We start from the raw sequence: 23556 nt of genomic DNA, 5'->3' as shown, positions 1-23556 counted from the left end.
TTTAAGTTTGCATGGTCGGAATTGATATCATACAATCATATATATGTTTCTTCTGACAGTGTAAATTTGCCCCTCAACCTTTCCTTCCTCTTTACCCCAGCTAATGACACCCCTCCCATGAAATAATAGCTATTTCATTAATTACTAGACTGTAGACAACCCAAACTCTCCATTTATTTACTAAACAGTAGAAATATTGATATTGACCAATTTTAAATTAAAACTTGCTTGAGAAGTAATAACTCAATGCGGTGGTCATTAGAGTACATGTGTTGTGTGAAGACAGGTGACAGAGACCTGTAGTAAATTACAGATGTCATATGAGCTAACAAATTAATTTTCAGGATCAATTGATGGAAAGGTAAGTGGGTGGTGGGTTAAGGAAATCAATATAAATGTTCAGAGCTTTAGACACAATCTATTTACAGTACACAAAGAGCAGCATAACCATACCACCTACACCTTTACACACAATCTACTTACCATATACACACAGAGTCATAATCATACCACCTATACTCATAGCAATGATTTTTATCTTTATATAATATATAAAAATTAAGTTTTATATCAACAGTCATCGTTCATTTTGATAGCCTTACAATACTTTCCCAACATAACACAGCAATATATACTGTATGTATAAAGCCTTGATCATAACATACAGTATGTTACAAAGACTACACAGTAAACCTGACCTGCATAATTACGCTTGACAGCTCATTTCATATCAGAAATGTGTCAAACTCATTTCATATAAGGTTCCAGTCAAAGGTACATCATAATCATCAACATGCATAACAAATTTATATATTAAAAAAAAAGCAACAGAGTTTCAAAAAGTAACAATGTATATTCTGTTCCACATTTTCTTAACAATTTTTCTAATATTTAATTATATTTAAATAGTATTAATAATTTGTGAAAATCTTGGTTGTTCCAAAACTGCACCAGGAAGTTTTGCTTCTCATTCACGTTTTCAGTCTCTTTAAACTAAATATATGATGTAGGCAGTTCAATTAACGCTGTAGGTGTATCAACTAAAAGAATGGTATGCCAGCAACTTTTACAAACTCTGATTTATAACCAAATGTTTAATGCTCAGATTCCATTATAGAAAGCGATGTCAACTACTAATTAGTGAAAGGCAGAGAAAATTCTATCACACACAGTAATAATCTATCCTTGAACCTATTATAAAGAAATAAATCAATATTTTCATCTGTTTGCTTGCTTCGATCAGCCATTACCATGAACAAGAACAAGATCTCTGGTGGTTGGCGGGGGTGGGGGGGGGGGGGGGGGGTAAATGATCTTCCAAAATAATTTTTATTGAAGGAAGGGGAAAGGGGAAGATACTTTATTCAAAAATTTAAGATAAAGAAGTGTAACTACACAATATATTGTATAGACCAGAGTTTATATATTAACAACCCACAATGAGGCATTGAGGGTAGCCAGTATAGACCCCAAATTATAGCATGCTATAATTGCTAGAAGTTTTCAAAAAGGTCTTTACTATCTAAATTGTTCTCAGACATATATAAGGAACACACAAGATGACTGAATCTCCCAGTGAGGAAAATTACCTCAAAGGTTGTAATAAAAACAGTTTAAGAATTTGACCAAAGGTGACCATATTTGAATATCTAGCATATTTGGGGCCACAACAGTATACCTTTAAGCCACAGACCTTCAGGATATGAGGATACCAAACAAGAAAAGTTCTGCAATTAAGAAACAAGCCCAATAAATTGAAGTTTGCTTACCGAGTGGTATATGGAGTGGTTAAATATGACATACTCGGTTGGCGTCACCAGCCACGTTCTTTGCATTATGAAATCTCTGTTTTTCAGAGGCGAAGGACACTTGACTGCGGAAACAAAAAGGAAATTACAAAATTGATTTGCTATAGTAGCTCTTAATTAGGAGGATGCTATATAGACCCTCTGATGTCATATCTTAAACAGGTTAGATGAAACTAACATGCACGGTGGAAGGATCTCGAATGTAAGATGTAATGTTAGTTTAAATACAGTTCTTCATTGGTGTCTCGACAGATGTCCCACCAGCTGGTTCCGTTTGCTATCTTCTACACTTACATGATTTGAATCCCTTGCCATCAAAATATGCTTGAATGCAATTAAATTGCACAAAGTACTAAATGTCACAACAAACCCTTCAAGACTTCAAGCACGTTAAGTTAAAAACAAAGTAAAGACCATGAACAAGTTGTTAATTAGATCTTCTACACTCTCGTACTAGAGGTACCTCTCCTATCGACTATACTTTGTGTGAGATATTAGTACTGAAACTGTTATATTGTGGGCTCTTAATTTATCAAAAACATTGATCAATTATGTTCACGTTTTGACACCAGAATAAAGTCAAGAACATTGTACTAACTAATGAGTTAATCTGGTGCGAAGTGAAATACCAGTACAAAGCAGGCCTTTATAATATAACCAAAAATAATTCTGTCCAGTTTTATTTCTCTGAAAGATTTGAATCATGGATTTAACTAAGACTAAAATTTGGTCTACAGTATTCACACCTGTCTCAATAGCTTGTTCCATTGTTGATATCAAAATATTTTATTTTTATTTTGGAGAAAACCATTGTGCAACAATTTCCAATGTCATAGATGGAAGACACATCAAGCACTTCAAATGTTTTTCATTGTTTTTCACTAATGCAATTAGGACTCCTTGACATTTGAAATCACTGTTTAAGTTTGACCATGGAGCTATTTTAGCTCCATGGTTTGACGAAGTTTACTTGATCATACCTTACCACTTAACAATTTCATTCCCGTCATACCAGTGAATTATTTCCCAAGGTTATATAAATCATTTCAATTAGAGAAAAACAAACAATTATTCTCCTTTTTTTTTTTTTTGTAGTCCATGTATGACAGCACATATTTCTGCACAATGCCATCTTCCAACATAGAGTAAGGTTAACAATTTGAGTATTTTTATATATCTCAAAAACGCAACATTTTCAACATATTAAAGGAAATTTGACAACAATATGTTTTCTCTTTAAGCTATTAAAATCAACACCATCTCATTAGTTACTAGCCAGCATAATATTTAATATAACTACTGTAGATTCATTGTAACTATTACAATTATTGTCTGAAAACCTGAACAAATATCACATTGGAATTCATGCTTTAATAGTTACAGTAGATAAATTATGGAATATATAACACATTGTTAACTGTGAAATAGCAGAATTTATTAATGTCCTCCGGCAGCTTCTGTACCTTGAACCTTGGCATAAAATTATAATCATTTTACATGATATAGTAAGTTCATCGTAAAAGAGTAAGTGCTAATAATGACAATGGAACTGAGCATTGCTTTTTTGTATGGCCTAGATTCAGAAGAAAAGAAAAGTGGGAGATAGGGCAAGATTGATATTAAAAACAGAGACTAATAATGTAAACTTGGTAGATTGGAATACAGTTGTGTAGATGAGAAAGGTACAAGAATGAAGTAATTATTTCTAACAGCTTTTTACAATATATATTATAAGTAAGATCCATGTATGTATATGGTCGATTAAAGTTATTTGGTAATTTCATCAAGATCTACCGTATAACGTTATGAGAGTAAGAAGTATAATCTGAAAGGAAGAATTACACTTTTAACATAAATTAATAAACTGCTGAAAAGATCTTTTGCCAGGTGGCATAAGATGACGGACTCCCTTCAAGTATGTCTACATGTAGGATATGTGTTAGGGAAGCTCACCTGCATAATAGCTGATATCATTGTTTGGGTTGAGCATATAGACCTCTTTACCCTCCAACATGGTGGTATCCCACTCCTGTCTAAAGTGTGGGTCGTGTATCACATCATATCACATTAAGTACTGTACTGTATGTCTACATGTAGGATATATATTAATGTGTTAGGGAAGCTGCTCACCTGCATAATAGCTGATATCATTGTTTGGGTTGAGCATATAGACCTCTTTACCCTCCAGCATGGTGGTATCCCACTCCTGTCTAAAGTGTGGGTCGTGTATCACATCATAACATGTAGCTGCTGATACATCTTCCATAAACTTGACAGTCTAAAAGATAATGAAATAATAGAGAGAAAGTTTAATAAAGTATAAATAATTAAATGTAAAAACTAAAAACACAAAATGCAAAACAGATCTTTATTAATCTTTTAAGAGTGTCCATACATGCTTAAAATGAAGTTATTTAGTTACAAGAAAGAGGCCACTTATCAGGAATTTGAGAATGTTTCACAAAATCTCTCTCGTTTATAGTAATTTACAACCGTGCAGCACATAGGCGATGTAAGTTTCATATAGGGTACACACAACTCTAGATCGTTAAACCATCTCTTTACTGCTGTTAGATCAGTCATTAGAGGTCATATTCAGTGTTAATGAGGGAATAGGTAAAAGTTTTACAGTTACAGTCTTAACAAAGGTTCATTTATCAAAATGTTTATCATCAAATATTACCTGTGGTGTTGATAACTTGTACCCAGCACTAAGGATGACGTTATATTAGTTACATCACTTTTGTCATACATTCAGCTTCTACGATGAGTACATATAGACACCTTCAGTGAATCATTCAACTGCAACAAACATCAGCCAATTGAACATATGGTGCCATCATTTACATTTGTTTGATGCTACAGTATGCATACATACTGAACATAGCCAATGTGTAATGTGTGTACAGCCTTGCACGATGTAACAGTCCCAAGTATGCATCTATCAATGACACATTATTAATTCAGTTCACCAACACAGTTCTTGTTCAGGTGTTCATGTGTGCTCATGATGATAGGTTAACCATGTTTAGAAGGACAATAGTTTGCTAAGAGTACAGGACCTAAGGTTTGATTGCCAATGTTGTCTTTTTGGAACTTTTTCAAAGTTAGAAAACTTAAGTTCAGACTACAAAGCAGATCTAAGGTTTGTTGATATATAAGTAGGAGCTTTAAACTTCATTTTGAGAGCAAACTAACACTGCATGAATGTAATTGACCTTTAAAATTTACATACATGTACTGTAAGCATGTAGCAAACACAGAACAGTAGAATAGCAACTCAGCTATTCATATCAATTCCTTTCTTTCTAAAATGCACACTAAACATCTTTCAAAATAGCCCTCTTACTGACCAACGCGTATGACTCATCACCTTGACCGAAAATCCTGTGGCTCTGTGCGAGCAAGTTGGTTGGACTATTCCATTCATCGGGGGGGTCTTAAACGATGTTTCTATAATTAGGATTGCATTTGATAAATTAATTGGTACTTTCTTGCTTCAACATTTAATGATGCATATTCTACGGTCATTTTCTTTGAAATAATATTAAGTTCAATAAAATATGACGTTTTGAAAGCGAATCTCGGCTGTGATGTTGTAGGTGAACACTGTGCATTGCGTGGCTGTACCCTATTGCAGAGTACAGGATACACATATTACGTAACGGCGTGCCCACCGAAGAAAGCGAAACTTGTATTTTTCTTAGAAGACATTCGATTGGATTGTACTTGGTCCGATTGAAGATAGTGACCAATGAAAATGAATTTAACATCAATTTAAAGTTAAGAAAAAATCCTTTCCAAAACCGTTTGAACTAAATTTGTCAATGAATATTCAAGAGGATGGTTACGCAAACAAAGTACGGCTATCAAATGGTGATTTTCTTCAGTATTTACTGTGTGTTTTCAATGAGGGTTTTGAGTTCGATATTTATTAACCTTGCATCGTAAATCACCCAAGTCCGGTGGAATTTTAAACTGTATTGTTAAGAAAATAACAGAACTTGAGAGACGACACATTTCTCTGTTTAGTGCCGTTTGAACTAAGTTTTTTCGGTATAAACTTTTCGCGTTATGGCTGTAGGAAAATGGTCTATATGGTAAAGTCATAGGCCTAAAACTGCGGCGGTCGAACTCAGTTCGCGTGCCGCACAGGGAATGGCGCTAAGGAATTGATATGCCACATAACTAACACCCTCCCTCCTTACCTATCCCATCCAATTTACTACTTCCAATTCACATTCGTGATTTAAGAAACTTCATGCAATAATATTTCCTGCGTCCTCTTCGCTGCTAGGTGAATATCACGTCTTAAACTACAATTTAAGAAACAGCTGTTTCAAACATCTCACTAATTCTTTCGGCGACTTTAATCCCTATTCATTTAGCACAATAGCATTTCCATAAACTCGTACAGGGAATATACGACGTGTCTACGCGGCAATTTGTTTGTCAATGAGTTTATACGCGATTGTACTTGTTTATATGTCTTTACACGATCCTGTGTGCGTACACATGTCCAGTTATACATGAGCGGTACTGTAGACTACTTATTTAGGAGTATTTATATCATTTCAGTTGAAAATTACCAAACTCCCGATTTTCCCCTTATTCTCCCTATTTTTTGGCCCTGAAAAATGTTATTCTCCCTATTTTGGGGTCAAACAGGTTGACAGGTCTGCGTATAGCATAGGTATAGCAGGTAGTTACAGTGCATAGTAGAGGTACTGTATGCAGGTCTACAGTTATAGTGCATAGTACAGGTATAGCAGGTAGTTATAGTGCATAGTACAGGAGGTACAGGTACAGTACTGCACAGTAAGTATATAGTTACTAAATCTGCCTGTTTTATCTAACCAATCTGCAATACAGACTGTATGTTGTGTCTATAGCTAGCCATGCATATCATTTAAATATCACTTTAAAACAGTAGATTGACTGTACTTTGCTTATAAACTGCTTTCTTGGTGGATATATCCCCTACTGTAGCTATACAGAAAGTTCAATTGCATAAGTTTAAATAGATTCTCAGATAAAAAATAATTTGAATTTTTGTCACACCCAGACGTCAATATCTGAAGAGCCATGAAGGACATGTGAAAGAATCCATAAACCTAGAGTTAATTTTTCACACCCTCAGGAAGGTGCCTCCGTTTATTTACTGACATGTTAGTAGTGTTGTCAAGCTATTGAATATTAATAAACAATACATGCTAACTGTGACAGAGGGATGCAAAACTGTTATCGTCTAGTACACTGTTGATATGAGGTAGTTACAGCAGTAAATAAATTTAAAAAATTCAATGAGTATAAAATTATCAATACAGCACTGCATTGATGAATTCACTGTTGCATACATTTTGTGCAAACCAATTTGTACAAGGGTATGCCATATAAGGGTATACTTATCACTCATCAGTGAACAAGTTATGTACCGTAAATTATTTAAATTTCAATTTGCAGTTCTAGTAGTAGGGTCTATAACATTAATGATACCCATCCCAACAGCATGTACACACAATACTTTCCAAGGGGAGCGGGGTTGTCTAACAGTTCTGAGACTGCCTATAGCTGTGTTTAGAATATTTAGTACAACTGCAGGGACATGCTAGCAAGCTAGATTTTGACTAAAACGGAGAAAACAGGACTTTTCTCACTCAGTCTCTCCCATGCATAATTATGCCCTTTCTCTCGCCAAAATGTAGTGCATTTGATCACAAACTAGACTAGAAACTTCCCACACTTTTTTTGAAAACCCTTCACCCTAGCCCATTAATTATATCTAATTGATGCAATAATTGCTTTCTACACTGTACACATACAAGTTAATTAACAAACGTTAACTGCACTATTTGTACAGTTACTTAAATTGAACCATATTTGAGACATGTTTGATAACACTAGATGTCAGTACTATCCATAGTGTAATTTACCTACTGTATACTGCTCACTGCAAAAGAATCGGTATATACTTATTAAAACTCCCAGCAGGCAATAAAGATATCCCTGTATACTATAACAATTCACTAAATGCTGTAAAGTTCATCATGTAGGACAGGCCTAGCAACTACACAGTATTAATTTGAATTATACTGTAACACTGGGTATATCTTGACTACTGAAGGCACTTCACCATCACTTAATTAAAGTGCCCACAATTGTAAGTAAATATATACGTATATATATGACAAATCCAATATGGTCCACTTGCATCCATGTGTGTTCTTTTTTCATAACACAAACATTACCTCTAGTTCTTCCCCTCTGCACAATGTTGACATGTCAATTTTGTGGTTACAGTAGCTCTCAGTCAAATTTGAATAAAAATAAAAATGTATTAAACATATATACTCCAAAATAAGCCATAAATGAGTGTCAAAGAAACTGGGTGATAAAGTTTAAAAAACCCTCAAGTTTCCTTGTACCACATGTATCTAAATATTTATAGAAGAAATGAAATATTCATGAGCAGTTCCTGATTGGAAATGGAAACTGCCAGAATGGCTGTGCCTTACATCGGAATGACAGTCTAGAACAACACTGTAAAATTCCACTGGGCAGTACACTGCTTTAAATTTGACCACAATGATATTGTTTTCAACCACCACACATATCATATTGTCTCATGACTCAGAAAGCACTTAAAAACTGTAACAATATCATCTTTGAGATTGTTGATGTAAGTTCAGTTTGAGTATTACAAGCTTTATATTACAGTCTATGCAATCATGTACAGTATCTGTTTTACTGACATTGTAAACCACACAACCCTGAAAAATATAGACGAACAAAACTAAGTCTGCCAATAAGGTAAAATAGAAATGCTGCCTGACCAAAACCTCCCACATGCGTAACATGTACAGTATGCACATGTATGCATGCACAAACACATAAAGTACTATACGGTTGCACAAATTAGCTTCCATGCTCAGTTAGATAGGTGGTTCTTTGTAATTATATAGTACATATTATCTGTATTCGGCCATGCCCCAACATGTGTACCCCAACCTGTACTCATGCCCTTTAAAAGATAATGCGCAGATGTTTAAAATATATAATCAATGTACACATGCACTGCTTGTATACATGGGTACAGGAAATGGATGTGTCCAACAACATACATTTTCTTGAAAGGTGGAATGATGTATTCAGCCAATGTAACAATCTTTATTAAATCATACGAAATATTGTCATATTATCCAGCTCACTTGAGTATTCCTGTACAGTACTGCAATGTATTAATACTAGATATGTACTGTACACTAATATGCAGAACTGGCAGGTTTAGAGTCCATATACTGGTACTCACACTCGAGTGCAGCTGTCTGATACTCACATACTAACACTTGAACCCATACATACCCATGGTGCTAGACTATACTGGTGCTCTTGACGTTGTACATGTATGGTTCTCATACTCAGACACTGTACCCACACTATAATTCTGACCATGATCATGTGAATATTTTGCCTCCTTTCCACACTACATAATTCATAAAGAAAAAGCTCACTGTCGGTAAAATTTACTATGTACAGTTATCAGTGTGCTTGTATATAACTCTGCAATAATTTTATGTCACGGTACAACTAACCCGACATCAAAGTCAGTTTTGTAGTAAATAGCAACAGATGCATACTGTACATTGACAAGTCATACAATATACTGGTAGGTACAGTAGATGGATAATCACGTCAGATTTTGTGAAAACAAAGATGAGAATAAATTTTTCTATTTTCAATTTCAGAGTTTAATATTTAGAAGATAGCAAAAGCAGACCTGACACCAGCAAGTTGACTCCATTTCCGAATCCACGGCCCAAAAATATATTATAAAACTTAATGAAGTGAATCGTACCATTGCTGACCTTGCTCTTTGAGTCATAATATTAGAAGCATAAATACTTTTCAGTTTGGCTAACAATTTTCCATAGTGCTATATTTATTGGCCAGTGTTTACAGCCACTGTAGCTGATAATACCAAGAATAAAGAGTTGGATGATTTTGACTTGCTAAGCTTCTGGTAAATAGTGTATTTTGTTCTTGTTTTATTTTCTTTGTTTTTCTATAATCCCATGCACGTATAAAACAAGCAACTTTTATTTTACATTTATTTTAAATTCAGAGTAAGTATACAAAATTGCATTTATTGCCATTACACACATTATACAAAAAAATTTTTGAGAAAAACTTGAAAATTTATGAAGACACATTGTGAGGCTGAAAACTTGTTCATAACTGTCAGAACTACAAAATATATTGTTTTGTAATAAATTTATTACAGCTATATTTATATGTTTTAAACATAGTCAGTTTATGTGCCATTTTAAGATAGCCGCTATGAACTGTGTGCTAAGAAACAATATTGCTTAATGGGGGTCATATAAGGTCAAATGCCAACTTGAAGTTTATTCTATCTCGCAAGTAGCTGTATTGAAAACCATGTGGTAATTTGTGATTCACTGGAAAACTTAAATACCCTTAGGCCTGCATTGAGTAAATAAAGACTGCAATTTGTTTTCAAATGCCACCCCTGCCAGCAAACATATAAATGATGACTTATCTCTATGTTACTCAACACATATACAATACCTGCACACCATACCAGCACGAGGTTAAACTGAGGTCTATGGCCTACTAATGAAGGATTTTAATTAGTATTTTTACTACATGGTTCAATCTCTTACACCCACAACTGCCAGCTACCATGATTCTAAACCTGGAAGTTCAGCTTCCTATAGATAAGAAGAATATCTATACAACAATGGTGAAAGCAACAATGGTGTAGCATGCTGGTAGTGGTAGTAATGAATATCAGCTGGCCATGCTCTTAAAACATACACTACAGTACTTGGAAATTCAAACTGTACAAGGGCAAAGCATATTTTTTCAGAATTTTAAGGGTTTCAATTAAATTGCCAAATCACAAGGACAGAAAGGGATTCCTGGTTGTTGCAAAGTAGAATCAAACAATTTTTTTCAAATATTTCAGCAAATTGTCAAAACATTTCTTCAAAACATAGCATATTTTTTGTGTCACCAATTTGTGCTATTGCTTTTGTGTTTTTGTTTTGATTCGTTAGTTACAATTTCACAGACCAATGACAGAGCATCTGTACTAAAGATATGACTTACTTTAAGCATACGAGACTTCTCGTTGCCGGTGCCTGCCTTGGGGAGCTGTACCCAAACTTTGGTCCCATTTTTGCTGTACTTGGACTGCCATCCTTCTGTATCTTCGGCAAGATCTAAGAACCTCCTAAAGTCTCGATCATCCGCCACACGTACCTCCCCCACCTCCATGAGCAAAGACGCAGCTCGAGAAAATATTCCACACTGGTTAGATACAGTGCTGGATCACTGAAGAATGCAATGAGCTGATTGGTTGCACACGAACTGTGAATGAAAATAAAAACACAACATTACATATCTCTTCGGTGGATTCTGCAAGTTGAAACCCTCCCCCTTTCCTGACCCTTTTTATCCCACATATAGTCAAGAAAAGAACACTTTGTAATAAAATCATTGTTACATTAATAGCATCATAATGCATGATCTTACAAACTTTGAGAAATTTACTGTAATTAATATATCTTACATTTCCACATTACTTATCACTGCTTAACCCCTCCTTGGGTCTACAACACTGTTACTGTTAACCTCATCTATGCCATAGAATTTTTGCATTATAATTGAAAGAATCATTATTGCCATCAATATGCTAGATAGTCAAAACAACAGTCACTCCAATCTCAAACTTATTCTATAAGCATCAATCTTGCTGGTACTCCTCAATATATAGGAATACTTCAGTGAGTCTTGTAGAACCTCCAGAAAAAAAACTATATTTATAGTTTAAATAGGTTAAAAGCTGTAACAATTTAGGATGCAATAAAACCCAAAGGTCAATTCTGATGACCTTGAGGTTCGAGTACAGTGTCCTGTTTATTCTTTCTCTGAAATTTAACCCAAAATGCTGTACAGTTCATACTAGTACAAATATAAACTTTGACCTTTCAAAATTCAATACACTTAAAATACTTTTTTTTAAATCTTCATCAAATTAGTAATATACTTGTGCTATAACATGTATGACATTTATACAGTACTATAGTCACCTATTCAGTCTTGTTAATCATTGAAGCTGTCCAGTAAAGTGATTTGGATAAAACTTGAAGGAATTTTCAATATAGTACTGCGACTGCCACACGGCATGGTAAAGGTCAACTGTAGGCCCACAGTAGAGTTAAAGTCAACCGTAACTAAACCGTCTCATCAAATTCTTTGGAGTAAATTTGCTCAAGGTTCAGTTTGAAGCTTTTTACGTTTGTTTAAAGTTTGTTTCTAAAGTTGACAATTCATGTGTATCTTCCTATTTGCAATGCTGGTGCGTGACTGCATATATTGATATATCACCAATAACCAAGTGTAGGATACAGTCTAACTATCTGTTAGATCCTAACATTCTCTTTAATAACCTGTGGCAAGAAAACAAATTTGCTTAAAGGGCTTTAATTGCAATAGACATTGGCAAGTTTGCTTTCCAGTTTACAAAACTTCAAGTTGACCATTCTCAAGCCAACCATTCTAGCCGACCATTTCTAGCCATGCGTAGTAGGTGTGACTGCATGATGTAATTTTATCTGGTATCATATTACAAAATGTTCCCCATAAAACAGGCAAAACACATACAGTACAATATGAACATATACAGTAGGGCAACAAAATTGAATGCATTGTATAGTTGTTTGTGATCACTGAACAGAAGTCTTTTCCAGCACTTCATCAGAAACAAATTCAAATTATATGTACAGCACCGAACATTATAACACAAATTGTACATGGTTTACAGCCCGAGGTGAATTGTGCATGAGGTAAATATACAATGTGTTGTGTATACACTAGAACCATGAAACAGACTTGCTTTTAATCTAAGAGAACCACACGGATTCAGAGTAGCATATATACCAACTATTTCAACAATATTGATTCATAAATTTGAGGTAAGAAAAAGTGACTAAATCTAAGTTTTAAAAGTTTAAATGATTGTTTCATCGAGACTTGTTTCACTGTGAAATATCTACTGTACAGTACAGTACAGTACAGTACAGACATTAGGTTGGATATGTCTACTTTAACCATGATCAAAATCAAACCAGTACAAAAACAAAACAGGACTCACACTCGGAGCCAGGGGAAGGGTTGAGCCCACCTTGTGGTATATCCTTACATCAAGCAGCTGTATGCTTCCCTTTGATAAATTTGCAAATTCTCAGCAATGCTTGATTTGCCAATTACCAGCAAGTTTATGAAATCTACCCAGTATTATTCAAAACAAGATTCTAATTGATTAAACTAAGAATCCTCTTACATTTTATCTTCCCGAAAATCTGGAACAACAAATCCAAAATTTACATATGTATTTCATGCTGTTGTGGGTAATAAATGAAACTTTCACACATGTACTATGCCAATTAATTCTTTAATTAGTCTGCTTGACACCAGCTGGTGAGACTATCCCTTTAAAGTCAATCTGACAGCAATTAAATATTACTAAACCAGATCTTTTATATGATGAAACATCTGTGCTATAAAATGTGTTACATGTATATAATTAACAGATAAACCTGAATTAGTGCTGCCTAAATTATGATCCGTTACAGCAAACAGTGCTACTGTAGGTATGTATTGTGCAGTTAGCAGTCTACTACTGTAGGTATGTATGGTACAGGTAGCAGTCCTTTTAGTTGTACTGTAACACATGTAAATTATTTCCTTCATTCAAGAGAATGGTCATACATCAAGGCTAATCGGCTATAATTACAGTAGTAGGTAGTAGGGATTGCAATTATGACTCTGAAATACAGCTAGCTGCAGTTTTATGAAAACAAGGAACTCTCCAGTCTCCAGCCTCCAGGTCTTATACAACTATTATGAATTATTTGTTTTAAATTTTTGAATTTGGTTGAAACTATGCCATTTAGTTTTCACAAAAAAAAGAAAAAAACCAAAAAAAGATCTCTGTGATAAAATAACTACAGTAGACTCTTATAATTAGTAGAATCCAATACAGATAAGGAAAAAAATTGTCTCCTACAAAATTAAGGACTTTTTTTGTCATTTTCACTGTCTACTAGGTTTTGTTATTTCATCTTTGTTCATATCTGACATTTTGGTAGTTATTTATAATGTAGGCTAAGGTAGTTTTTGCAGGCACAGTTATATAAACCTGATCTCTCCTTATATGTTCAAAATAGTCAGGGGATTCAGGATTTTACAATAAACTCAGGTTGTGCCCTGGGGGTCATTGGGGCTGGCTCCTATCCATGGGGAGGGAGTTCTGAGACACTTCCCCCCAGAAAGAAAAAAGCATGTTGGAATTTAAATGGTGTGACCAGAAGCACATTTTGACTATACTTATTAGTTAGGTTCAGTATATATACATACAAATGCAGGGTTGTTTTGTTATTAACTACTACTACACCCCCCAGCACCCAACCCCCCCCCACCCAAAAAAAACAATCCACTCCAAGTAGTAGTATGTACTGCAAAGCTTGATACGTATGTGGTCAACACAAAATGCTGCATGAATTTGTCTTTGCTAATTGTAGGATGATATTGCATCAAAATCAAACATTTACTACAAATAGTTATTGGCACTGTACAGTATGTACTGTAAGTACTAATTATACAACAGGGACACACAGACTACTGTCTACATACATAAATAGTACAACTAATCAGTACATTACAGTACCATTATAATACAACAGGGACACACTATACTTACAGTACAACTATACAGTACATAAATGATAAACCAGCATTGTTACAACATGTAGGATTCTGGGTCCTGGACACAATGTTTTCACCAGGTACATATGCAATTAAGTCTTCAAATTGCTTGTGTCCAGGGATGCAAACTTTTTTTGTTTTGGGAAACAAACCCCAAGTACACACTCACAACTAGGTCAATGGAAAACTTAACAAAACACATTTTGAACAAAACTTCTTCTGAAAAGAGCCAAAAATTCTTCCAATCTTCAGTTCATTGAATTTGTTTGAAAATAAATATATCATAACAATCAACTGCAAGGTACAGAGTTTGCAGCACTCCACTACAGAGATTTTCATGCTAAAAGTAAAAACAGTACAACTAAACAGCATATTACAGTACCATAATCTCTTCCAACACCTGGCTGACACAGATAATTTACACAAGGTTATAGAATACACTAATTAATAATGATGGTAGTATTTACCAGTGGAGAACAAAACACACACAATTCGAAGGAGATCACTGTTTCAGTATAGCATACTGTATTTTAGGGTGATGAATTTTGCTATAATTAATAAAAAATAAAAAAAAGATCTACAAAAACTGCTCACGTACGTTGCATTTGTGCTGCTCACGTATAGTTGCATTTGTGCAGCAAGTTTTCCATTTACATCTACAGTACAGCATTTGAATTGTTTTCATGTTCCTGGAATTTTATATCACACAGTAAGTGTATGTGATAACACTGGCACACCAGGATCGATCAAATTAAGCTCACATCAAGATTAAATTGATTGAAGTTTATGCAAAAAGGACCTGTGTAAAAGTGAGAGGGCCTGACGTTTTGATCTTAGCAGGATCTTCTTCAGAGGCTGAATGACAGAAACTGCAAGGGGCAAAATACAAGCACAGAAAACAGATAGGTTAATGAGCAGGGTGAACACAAACTGTATTCTGTGCTTGTATTTTGTCCCTTGTAGTTTCTGTAGCTTGTCTCCCAGCCACTGAAGAAGATCCTGCTAGGATCAAAAGCTCAGGCCATCTTATTTTTAAACACTTGCTCACACAGGCTCTTTTGTTGATAAGCAGTTTGCTAACAGTTTTTTTTTTTTTAAACTTACCTGTTAGCTTACCAAAAATGTATTCTTCATGCAGGTTTACTGTTTTAGTATTATATAATCCATTGTCCAGAACTAAAGTGTAAATTTAATTCAGTGGTATTTAATCCTCAAAGGTGCAAGCTAAATATACAGAAATTAGAGTCTACAACAAAAAATAACAAAATCTCCTATTTTTCTACGGCATTATTTATCATATTACATTCAATCAGAATCAAATGATATATATGTCATACTTTACATGCTTTGATTACAGGACTTAAGCTTAACTTCCAAGGAAAACCATATCCAAACATTATTATTGACTTTTGTGATGATAGAGATCTATGTGATAAACATGAACTCTCACAAACAGATAAACAAGATTTCATTCCATTTAAAAGATATCAGAAGGTTAGGACAAAGACTTGAACAAGTAAACATTTTCATTTTTCTTCCGTTTGCAATTAACAAAGATTACATTTCTGTAACAGAGATGGATCATTTCCAATGCTGAATGTAAAATCTTGAAGTTATTAATATGACCCAACACTGATGCTGGTTCCATTGTCAAAACTGTTTACATAGACATTGAAAATATGGATTCATGAACAAAGGAAATTGGAGATGATTTCAGCTTGATTTCACATTATGACATCAAACACCGTCAAAATGACAGATAGCCATATGACTTTTAGGCACCGATATATCACAAACAGGGGAAGATGTCCCATTAATAATGAGGGGGAGATTCATCACAACAATGATCATAGAAGCTACTTTAAATATGAATTGCTATTTCTTTTAAGGTAGTACTATAGATAATTATAATAATAATCTTTTAATGAGAGTATTGATATCATCCAATAATTCACAGCAAACAAGGATCAACTAACACTCATAAATCCTCAAACAGCTCCAAAGCACTTCAGGCAATATGTAAGAAACTGACACAAGATACATTGAATATGAAACAACAATGTTAATACTTATTTTATTTGAGATTTACAAAATATAGAAATTACTGATTTAACAGTCACTGCAGAGGATTTAAGTTCTACTTAGGCTTTCATCTTAATTCATCTCAATAGCAAAAGAGATGTGTAATGAAGAAAGAAACCGAGACTTAAACTTCATTTTATTATTTTATATGACAATTAAAAGACATCTATATACAAAAGAGAGTCAATTAAACTAATTCAAATGTACAGCCTGTAAACATCACAAACAATGATGGTGTACATTGCAATGTGTCCTTTTGTTGAACTTCTTCCTGGCATGAGTATCACATAGAGATAATTTATTGGGCAGATCTCATAACATATATGCATAATGTACAAATTCTTACAACAATATTTACAAATTTTACATATCACACTTTTTGTGCACATGATGCAATATTCCTTTGATTATTTTATGGCAAGCCAAATTTCATAAACTTTAAAGCTGAACTAATACAAAACATTTACACATAACTATTCCCTGCAGCACTACTACATACATACGATACTTTTGATGAGCTTTCATGGCTCAAAGATGCTATTTCAGTCAGTTCATCATTTAAGTTTTAACTATAGTCTGTGGCTCTTGTGCATTTGTGTAACTAGACATTGGCAAAGCAATGCCAGGAAAATGTAACAACTGTTTTACTGTTACTGTTTCACTGGGGATTCTCTTAATTTCCACCCATTGTAGATTAGTATTAAAAACTGTGAGAATCTTGAGGGTGGTTAATTGGAAGATCACAATTTTATGTGGTAACTTCTGGTAAGAATGTATAAAGGTGTTCCGTAAAGATGATTTTTGACAATTTGGCAAAATTTTTAAGATCCAGAACAGTGTGAACTTGATCCAGAGATACTAAAAATGTAAGGTTCTCAGAAGATGTGACTGGTTCCAGATGAGGTAATATTTCAGCCCTGGTTAGTCCTTCTTACTTTCAATCACACATAAAATGCATTGACAAATTTCAAAATGTAAGGCATTTAATTATGTACTTAATTTGAGTGTTCAAGGTTGTAGATATATTTTGGGGGGATTTTTAACATTGAATAACAATGAAAAATATCAAAGATCAACTTAAAAACTGCTTCAAGAAACTAAAACTTATAATAGAAAATCCCATTCAATGCTTTAAGTTAACTTATTATTATTATCCTTCCATCCACTCAACAGTTCCCCCCCCCCCCCCAAATAAATATCCAACAATGGTAATGAGAGTTCAAATATTCACGAAGAATATTATAAACTATTGCTAGGCTTCGATAAGCACTCCCAAACTGAATGCAACATACTGTATTCCATGACAGACTGCGGTACTTACACCTGGAGTGTGGATACAGTGACATCATTAATTGCTATCATATTACAATGAAGTTTCACAATTAGGTTTATATGTACACTTCCTATGACGACATCAAATTATGGTTCAGATCACCGTCTGCTGCTGGGAATTATGTTGTACATACACTACATGTATAATTACGCGCCACGGCACAATCCTCACACATCACAATTCATACAACGAGTTACCAATTGGCTTTAATTAAATACATTTTTACAAAAGCAGCTGGATCAGAAATGGCCTCATTAGAGTGAACATGTGATGCTTACAACATACCGTGTACAATACAGTAGGTGTATATCTGGGGGGGGGGGGGGGGGGTGAGGAGGGAATTGTGTTTAATAATATTACTGGTATTCAGTGTGTATCATCCATAATCTTCATGTGCAGTATTGTATACATGCATACCTAACAAATATTTGTGTAAAATTGCTGTCAAAATTAGTTTTTATGTTTGAGACCATTTGGGAACAATAGTGCACATCCACTTTTCAAAACATTTTAGTTAATGGTATTAACCAAGCATTCAGTCTCATGAATATTCTAATTCTGAGTTAATATCTGATTTGAGGCAATTTAAAGTATAATTTGAAAAGGATTTCTGTCATTCTCTCTGTAGATTTTTTAGCCAAATCTGTAAGTTAATGAAGAACAGAGGGGGAGGGGTGGTAGTGCCAGAGGAACGAGGGGTTTAAGAGCCTACAGGCCATGAAATTAGAAGTTTAAATGTTTAGATAATGACCAAATTGCATGAAGTTGTTCTTTATGGATGGTTTTGTTAACTTAACTTGTATACATTTGTTTCTTTTTTTTCTTTTTTCTTTTTTTTTCTGGTTAGTTAAGTCTTTTTTCAATATGATTTTGATATGTATGTGATAATAAAATTTGAAGTAGGTAAAATAGTGCCAGCACCAGAATGTGATGCGCGAATTTATGTTTCTCCTTTTTTCTTTGGGGGCCGGAGGGAGAATTAAGGGGTGGGATGGAACATGCTGTAGTATTTAGTAAGATGCATTGTTCATGATAATATTGCAGGCCTTTACAAGAGCCATGATGCTGACATTAAACTTTTCATGAAGTGCTGGGCTATGTTACACTGATGCTCAGAGGCCTGGTACCTAGGTCTTCTAAAGGACTAGGACCAGGCTGCAACAAGGAATAATTTGGCCTAGTTTAGGCCCTGGGCCTAGATGGAAAGTGTTGGGCACAACCAGGGGTTGAGGTAGTAATGGTAGATGTGGGTGTCCAAATTTTTTAAAGTGGCCGTCCTACCATTTTGCGGCAATATGATGCTGAAGGCATCATTGCGATCACAAAGCAATCGACCCTCATGGTGGGGGTCACGCTAGGGTCCTGCCTTAGAGGCCCTTGTGGGGATTAAACTTTGCATTTTTTAGGTATCGGATGGTAACATGCAAGCTGTTTTAGTTTGTCAATACAATACAAGAACTAGGGAAATTTGGGGGAAAAAAACAATATTGACATCGTTGATTCATTTCTGTAACTCTGTATATTTTCTGAAAACTTTGCACTGCTTCACATATATTTTGCAAGCCGTGCACAGAAATATAGGCTGTCATTTTGCCAAACTGGCCATGCAAAAATTGCTGTATGGATGGCTGGCTGCCTAAACACCTAGGCATAAGCTGCACTAGGCTATGTACCCTAGCCAGGCTGTAGTTCTACTACTGCCAGTATGCTACTGGTAGACCTAGGCCCATATGCGTAACTTTTTACTAAGTCAAAGATATAAAACTTTCCTTAGCCTAAACTAAGGTTAACAAAGTTCAAACACAGTCTGCATTAGTAATGAAATCCTATCAACCTTGTCTAGGCTATCCATAGTCTGTAGTTAATCATAACAATTCTATCCTACTTATCAACTTAGTTTGGTAGTTGGGCTACTATAGGGGCTATATATATTTGGCCTAGCCTAAGCCTAGTGACGTTACATTGCCGATATCGAACAGCTGTGCACTGTAAATGATTACAGCAGGCAGCAATTGTAAACAACTCCCTGATTACAGATACTTTACATTTACCACAGTACATCCCCTGCCCCAACAAAATCAGACTATAACAGTTAGTAATACATACCTGTGTCTACAAATGCGAAGTTCACGACAGCAAATACCAGCGATTGCAAATTTAAAGTAGAAATGCAATTTATTTCCCTTGCCAAATGAATGAAACGAGGATAGACCACATTACGTCCGGTGCGAATGCGTTCTGCAATATCAGTTTTACACCCAGAAGGTTTACTCTGGTATTAAAACCGGTATACCGTTGTAACTTATCGATATAGCTTTTAACTCGTTGCAAATTGTGTGTTAGCCGGTTGGATCCTGTTCGAGCACTATATTTTGATCAGTAAAGTAAAACGTACGTTATACCAGTGCGGCGAATGTGAATTGACACCTGTCTGCTTTACTGTTTGTTACGCCATTCACGGCGCTACGTCATATTTATTAGACAGTAAAGAAGCCGAGGATGGCGTTATGCTGACAACTCTGTGCTTTAAAACTTTTCAAAAGCCTTTTTCTTTTCAATTCAACTTTATTTCAACCAACAGCGTTCAAAGAATTGACAGTGATGTGTTCAGGCAAGATAATGATAAATGGTTTAGGGGATTACACTAGGAAGCTACTAAAAGCTTGTGGGATGTGAATCCTCTCGGAGAACAAAGAAAACATGCTCAAGACTAGGCTACTCAAGACTATAAAGAACAATACAGTAAAACAGAGTAGAGGACAAAACATTAAACAGAAAGAAAAGGGCAAGGCTAGATAACAATATCATAATGTAACTTAAATATAATCAGATAGCAATTAGGATCTATAATTTCTTTTAAGCTAAGAAGGGAAGAAGAATATTTGATCGAATCTGGAAGAACATTTCAGGTGAACGGTCGTAAAATATCTTATGTTACGCTAGCTAATTGCGAGTCTACAGAAAGGGATGATGTTATCAGAACTATCTCTGGTGTAGTAACAATGACTACGAGGAGCAACCACATCGGAAAGTGAATTTGGTAGTAAATTGTGGCAGGATTGGAACATGAATACAGCTACTTGACGTTCAGTTGTATCAAAAATGGTTAGGAAGTTGTATTTTTTTAAATCGGTTTTGAATGTTCCAGATATGACTTGCTATCGCGCGATTGCACGGAAGATACGTTTTTTAGAAAAGGAAACGCTCATTGACATATACAGAAGCAGCATTACCCCAAACAATAGCACAGTAGGAAAGAAATGACAAAACAAGGGAATTGTAAATCGTTAGAAGAATCTTTTTGGGAAGAAGATGTTTTACTTGGAAATTATACCTGAGCCTTTAGCAAGTTTCCTGCAAATAATAGTAATATATGAGGCCCCCACGGCCCCACCTATCAAAAGTATCTCCAAGCAAGGCATCGGATTTCACAAAAGGAATACATTTGTTTTGAATTAAGATACCAGTACTATTACCAAGACTGATCCTTTTTCTGATAGGGGCGTAAAAGAAGCGCTGTAGATTTGTTGACAAAGGAATTTGTTAGCAGAGAACTGATCAGTACCATTACTATTGTCACAATGTGTTGAATAAGAGCATCGGAGCCCTCGTAAAGGATATTGGTGTCGTCAGCGTACAAGGTGAACATAGATTTGGGACTTGCTAAGGGAAGGTCATTTATGTAAATCCGAGGAACAGTACAGGTCCAAGCATAGGCGTACGAGGCGGGGGGGGGGCAGGTGGCAGACTGCCCCCCCCCAATTTCCAGAGGACAAGAAATTCGGGCAAAAGTCCTGAAAAATTCGGGCAGCCTAAGAGGAGAAAAAAATATATATACATAAATATGCAGTAACTTGCCCGAATTTTTTTCAAATTTTTGCCCGACAATTCCGTGGAGAGCGTTTTGTGGTATTTGTTTTGTGTCATTAATATTAATATAGGCCTAATGATTTTCTCTATTTAGCAGCATGATGCCCGAATATTTAATATATCAGAGCTACCACGCTTTTTGCAATATCGCCCAAAATTATTAACAGGAAAAATAAACTGTCCTATTTTTCCCCTTCAAAGTGATGTTACTATTTTTTCTTCTTCTAATTTACCAAATTTCTGGGGAAGTGTAAATTTCTAAAACGTGAGATTAAAAAATAAAGAATGTTTAGATGCAACTTGCAAGGCCCCAGAAGTGCCATTTCCCGCAATCTGAGAGGCATTTCTTGCCAAAAAAATTCTTGTACGCCAAGCGCCAACTGATGGTGGCCCTCCGCTTAGATAGTGTCACGGGAACTTTCGGGCACAAAAGTTTCTGCCCCCCCCCAACTGAAATGGTCCCGTACGCCTATGGGTCCAAGAACAGACCCTTTGGGGACACCGCGGTGTTAATAGTACGGATTTATATTATAATTGGAAATACTGACACTCAGGTTTGTTAGTCTGTAATCAGAGCAAAACGGTGGCGGTATATTAAAATTACACCAGTAGCTTATAGTGCGGAAACAGTCACTAACTACCTAACTGACCCACATCCATGTTGTGTCATCAACAAAGAATATATCGAAACGTTTCTTGGAGTAGGGTGAGAAGAAGGGTTGCATCAGTGGCGCGCACATGATTTCAAAGGTGTTGGTTGTTGGGGGGGGACCAAATTCAAATCCCCCCGACCGATGAAGGTAGTTGCCTGAACTTGTGTGTTAGGAAAAGAGGCGAATGAAGGATTTTATAAGTTAGGGGGACTGTACTTCGGTCATTGTAGCCGACTCCTATGTAGGGGATGTGGGGTCCTCCGCCCACCCCACCCCCACCACCCCTACCCCACCCCCTCCCCCCAAAAGAACTTTCGAACGTCAGTGGTGCATTGGGATGCCTAATTAGATTATAATTAAGGTCTATACATGTATTTCTAAACAGAATAATAATAAGAAATTCAACATTTCCCTGATTGATTGACTTAACGGGAGGGCCAGAGGGAAATGAGGGATTTTATAATCGAGACGGTGCTGCCCTGGGGTCATTGAATTTAGACGTCAAATGGTGCATTCTGAGGCATATTAAAACTATAAATCAGGTCATAAGCAGCCCTTAAATGCAAGGTTTTGGTAATAAATACTTAATGTGATGTTGAAAAAATGGGAACGACGTTGCATCTGTAGTAATGGTCCACTTCTTATCCCGCTAAATGCAAAATTCCCTCGACTGAACCATTTCCCCAGACTGACGGTCTGAGGTGGGGGTAGGGGGGCTACCCCTTTGTGTAAACACCACTGGGGAAGATACATTAGTGTTTTTTATTATCATTAGTGTTATTTTTATGATTATTATTACTATTATTATTATTAATATCATTATTATTATTAATATTATTCCATTTTCTGAGTCTCTATAGAAAGTGGCGTATACATCATACAAACCACTGACGCTCTGTATGTTACCAACCGAGCTTTCCAGCCCTTGGTTGGTGGCTGTCATATTATAGCCTTGCCTTTGCTGGGGTGCTAGTCAGAAGCCACAGTTTCTTTCATATAGAGTAACTGACTAAGAGAT

The 23556-nt window shown here is 35.5% G+C and overlaps 1 protein-coding gene across 3 annotated transcripts in view; it reads right to left on the bottom strand.

Annotated features, from left to right (window-relative positions):
- Positions 1-20532, bottom strand: part of LOC139979835 (START domain-containing protein 10-like) — a 50779-nt gene extending 30247 nt beyond the window's left edge. Inside the window, exons 1-4 of one of the 3 annotated variants that reach the window (XM_071990989.1) lie at positions 20122-20532; positions 10941-11201; positions 3939-4086; positions 1770-1873 (exon numbers count right to left, since the gene is read on the bottom strand). In XM_071990989.1, the coding sequence (XP_071847090.1) occupies positions 1770-1873; positions 3939-4086; positions 10941-11108 (420 nt within the window). In that variant the 5' untranslated portion in view covers positions 11109-11201; positions 20122-20532. Of the gene's footprint in view, positions 1-1769; positions 1874-3761; positions 3893-3938; positions 4087-10940; positions 11202-20121 lie in introns of those variants that run through there. The other 2 variants (XM_071990987.1, XM_071990988.1) reach the window with 2 other exon arrangements.
- Between the last annotated feature and the right edge of the window lie 3024 nt (positions 20533-23556).

The sequence above is a fragment of the Apostichopus japonicus genome, chromosome 14 (genome assembly GCF_037975245.1).
Source record: "Apostichopus japonicus isolate 1M-3 chromosome 14, ASM3797524v1, whole genome shotgun sequence".
Taxonomy (NCBI): Eukaryota; Metazoa; Echinodermata; class Holothuroidea; order Aspidochirotida; family Stichopodidae; genus Apostichopus; species Apostichopus japonicus.
Note: the sequence above shows the minus strand (reverse complement) of the source record. Positions and strands in the feature narration are given on the sequence as shown.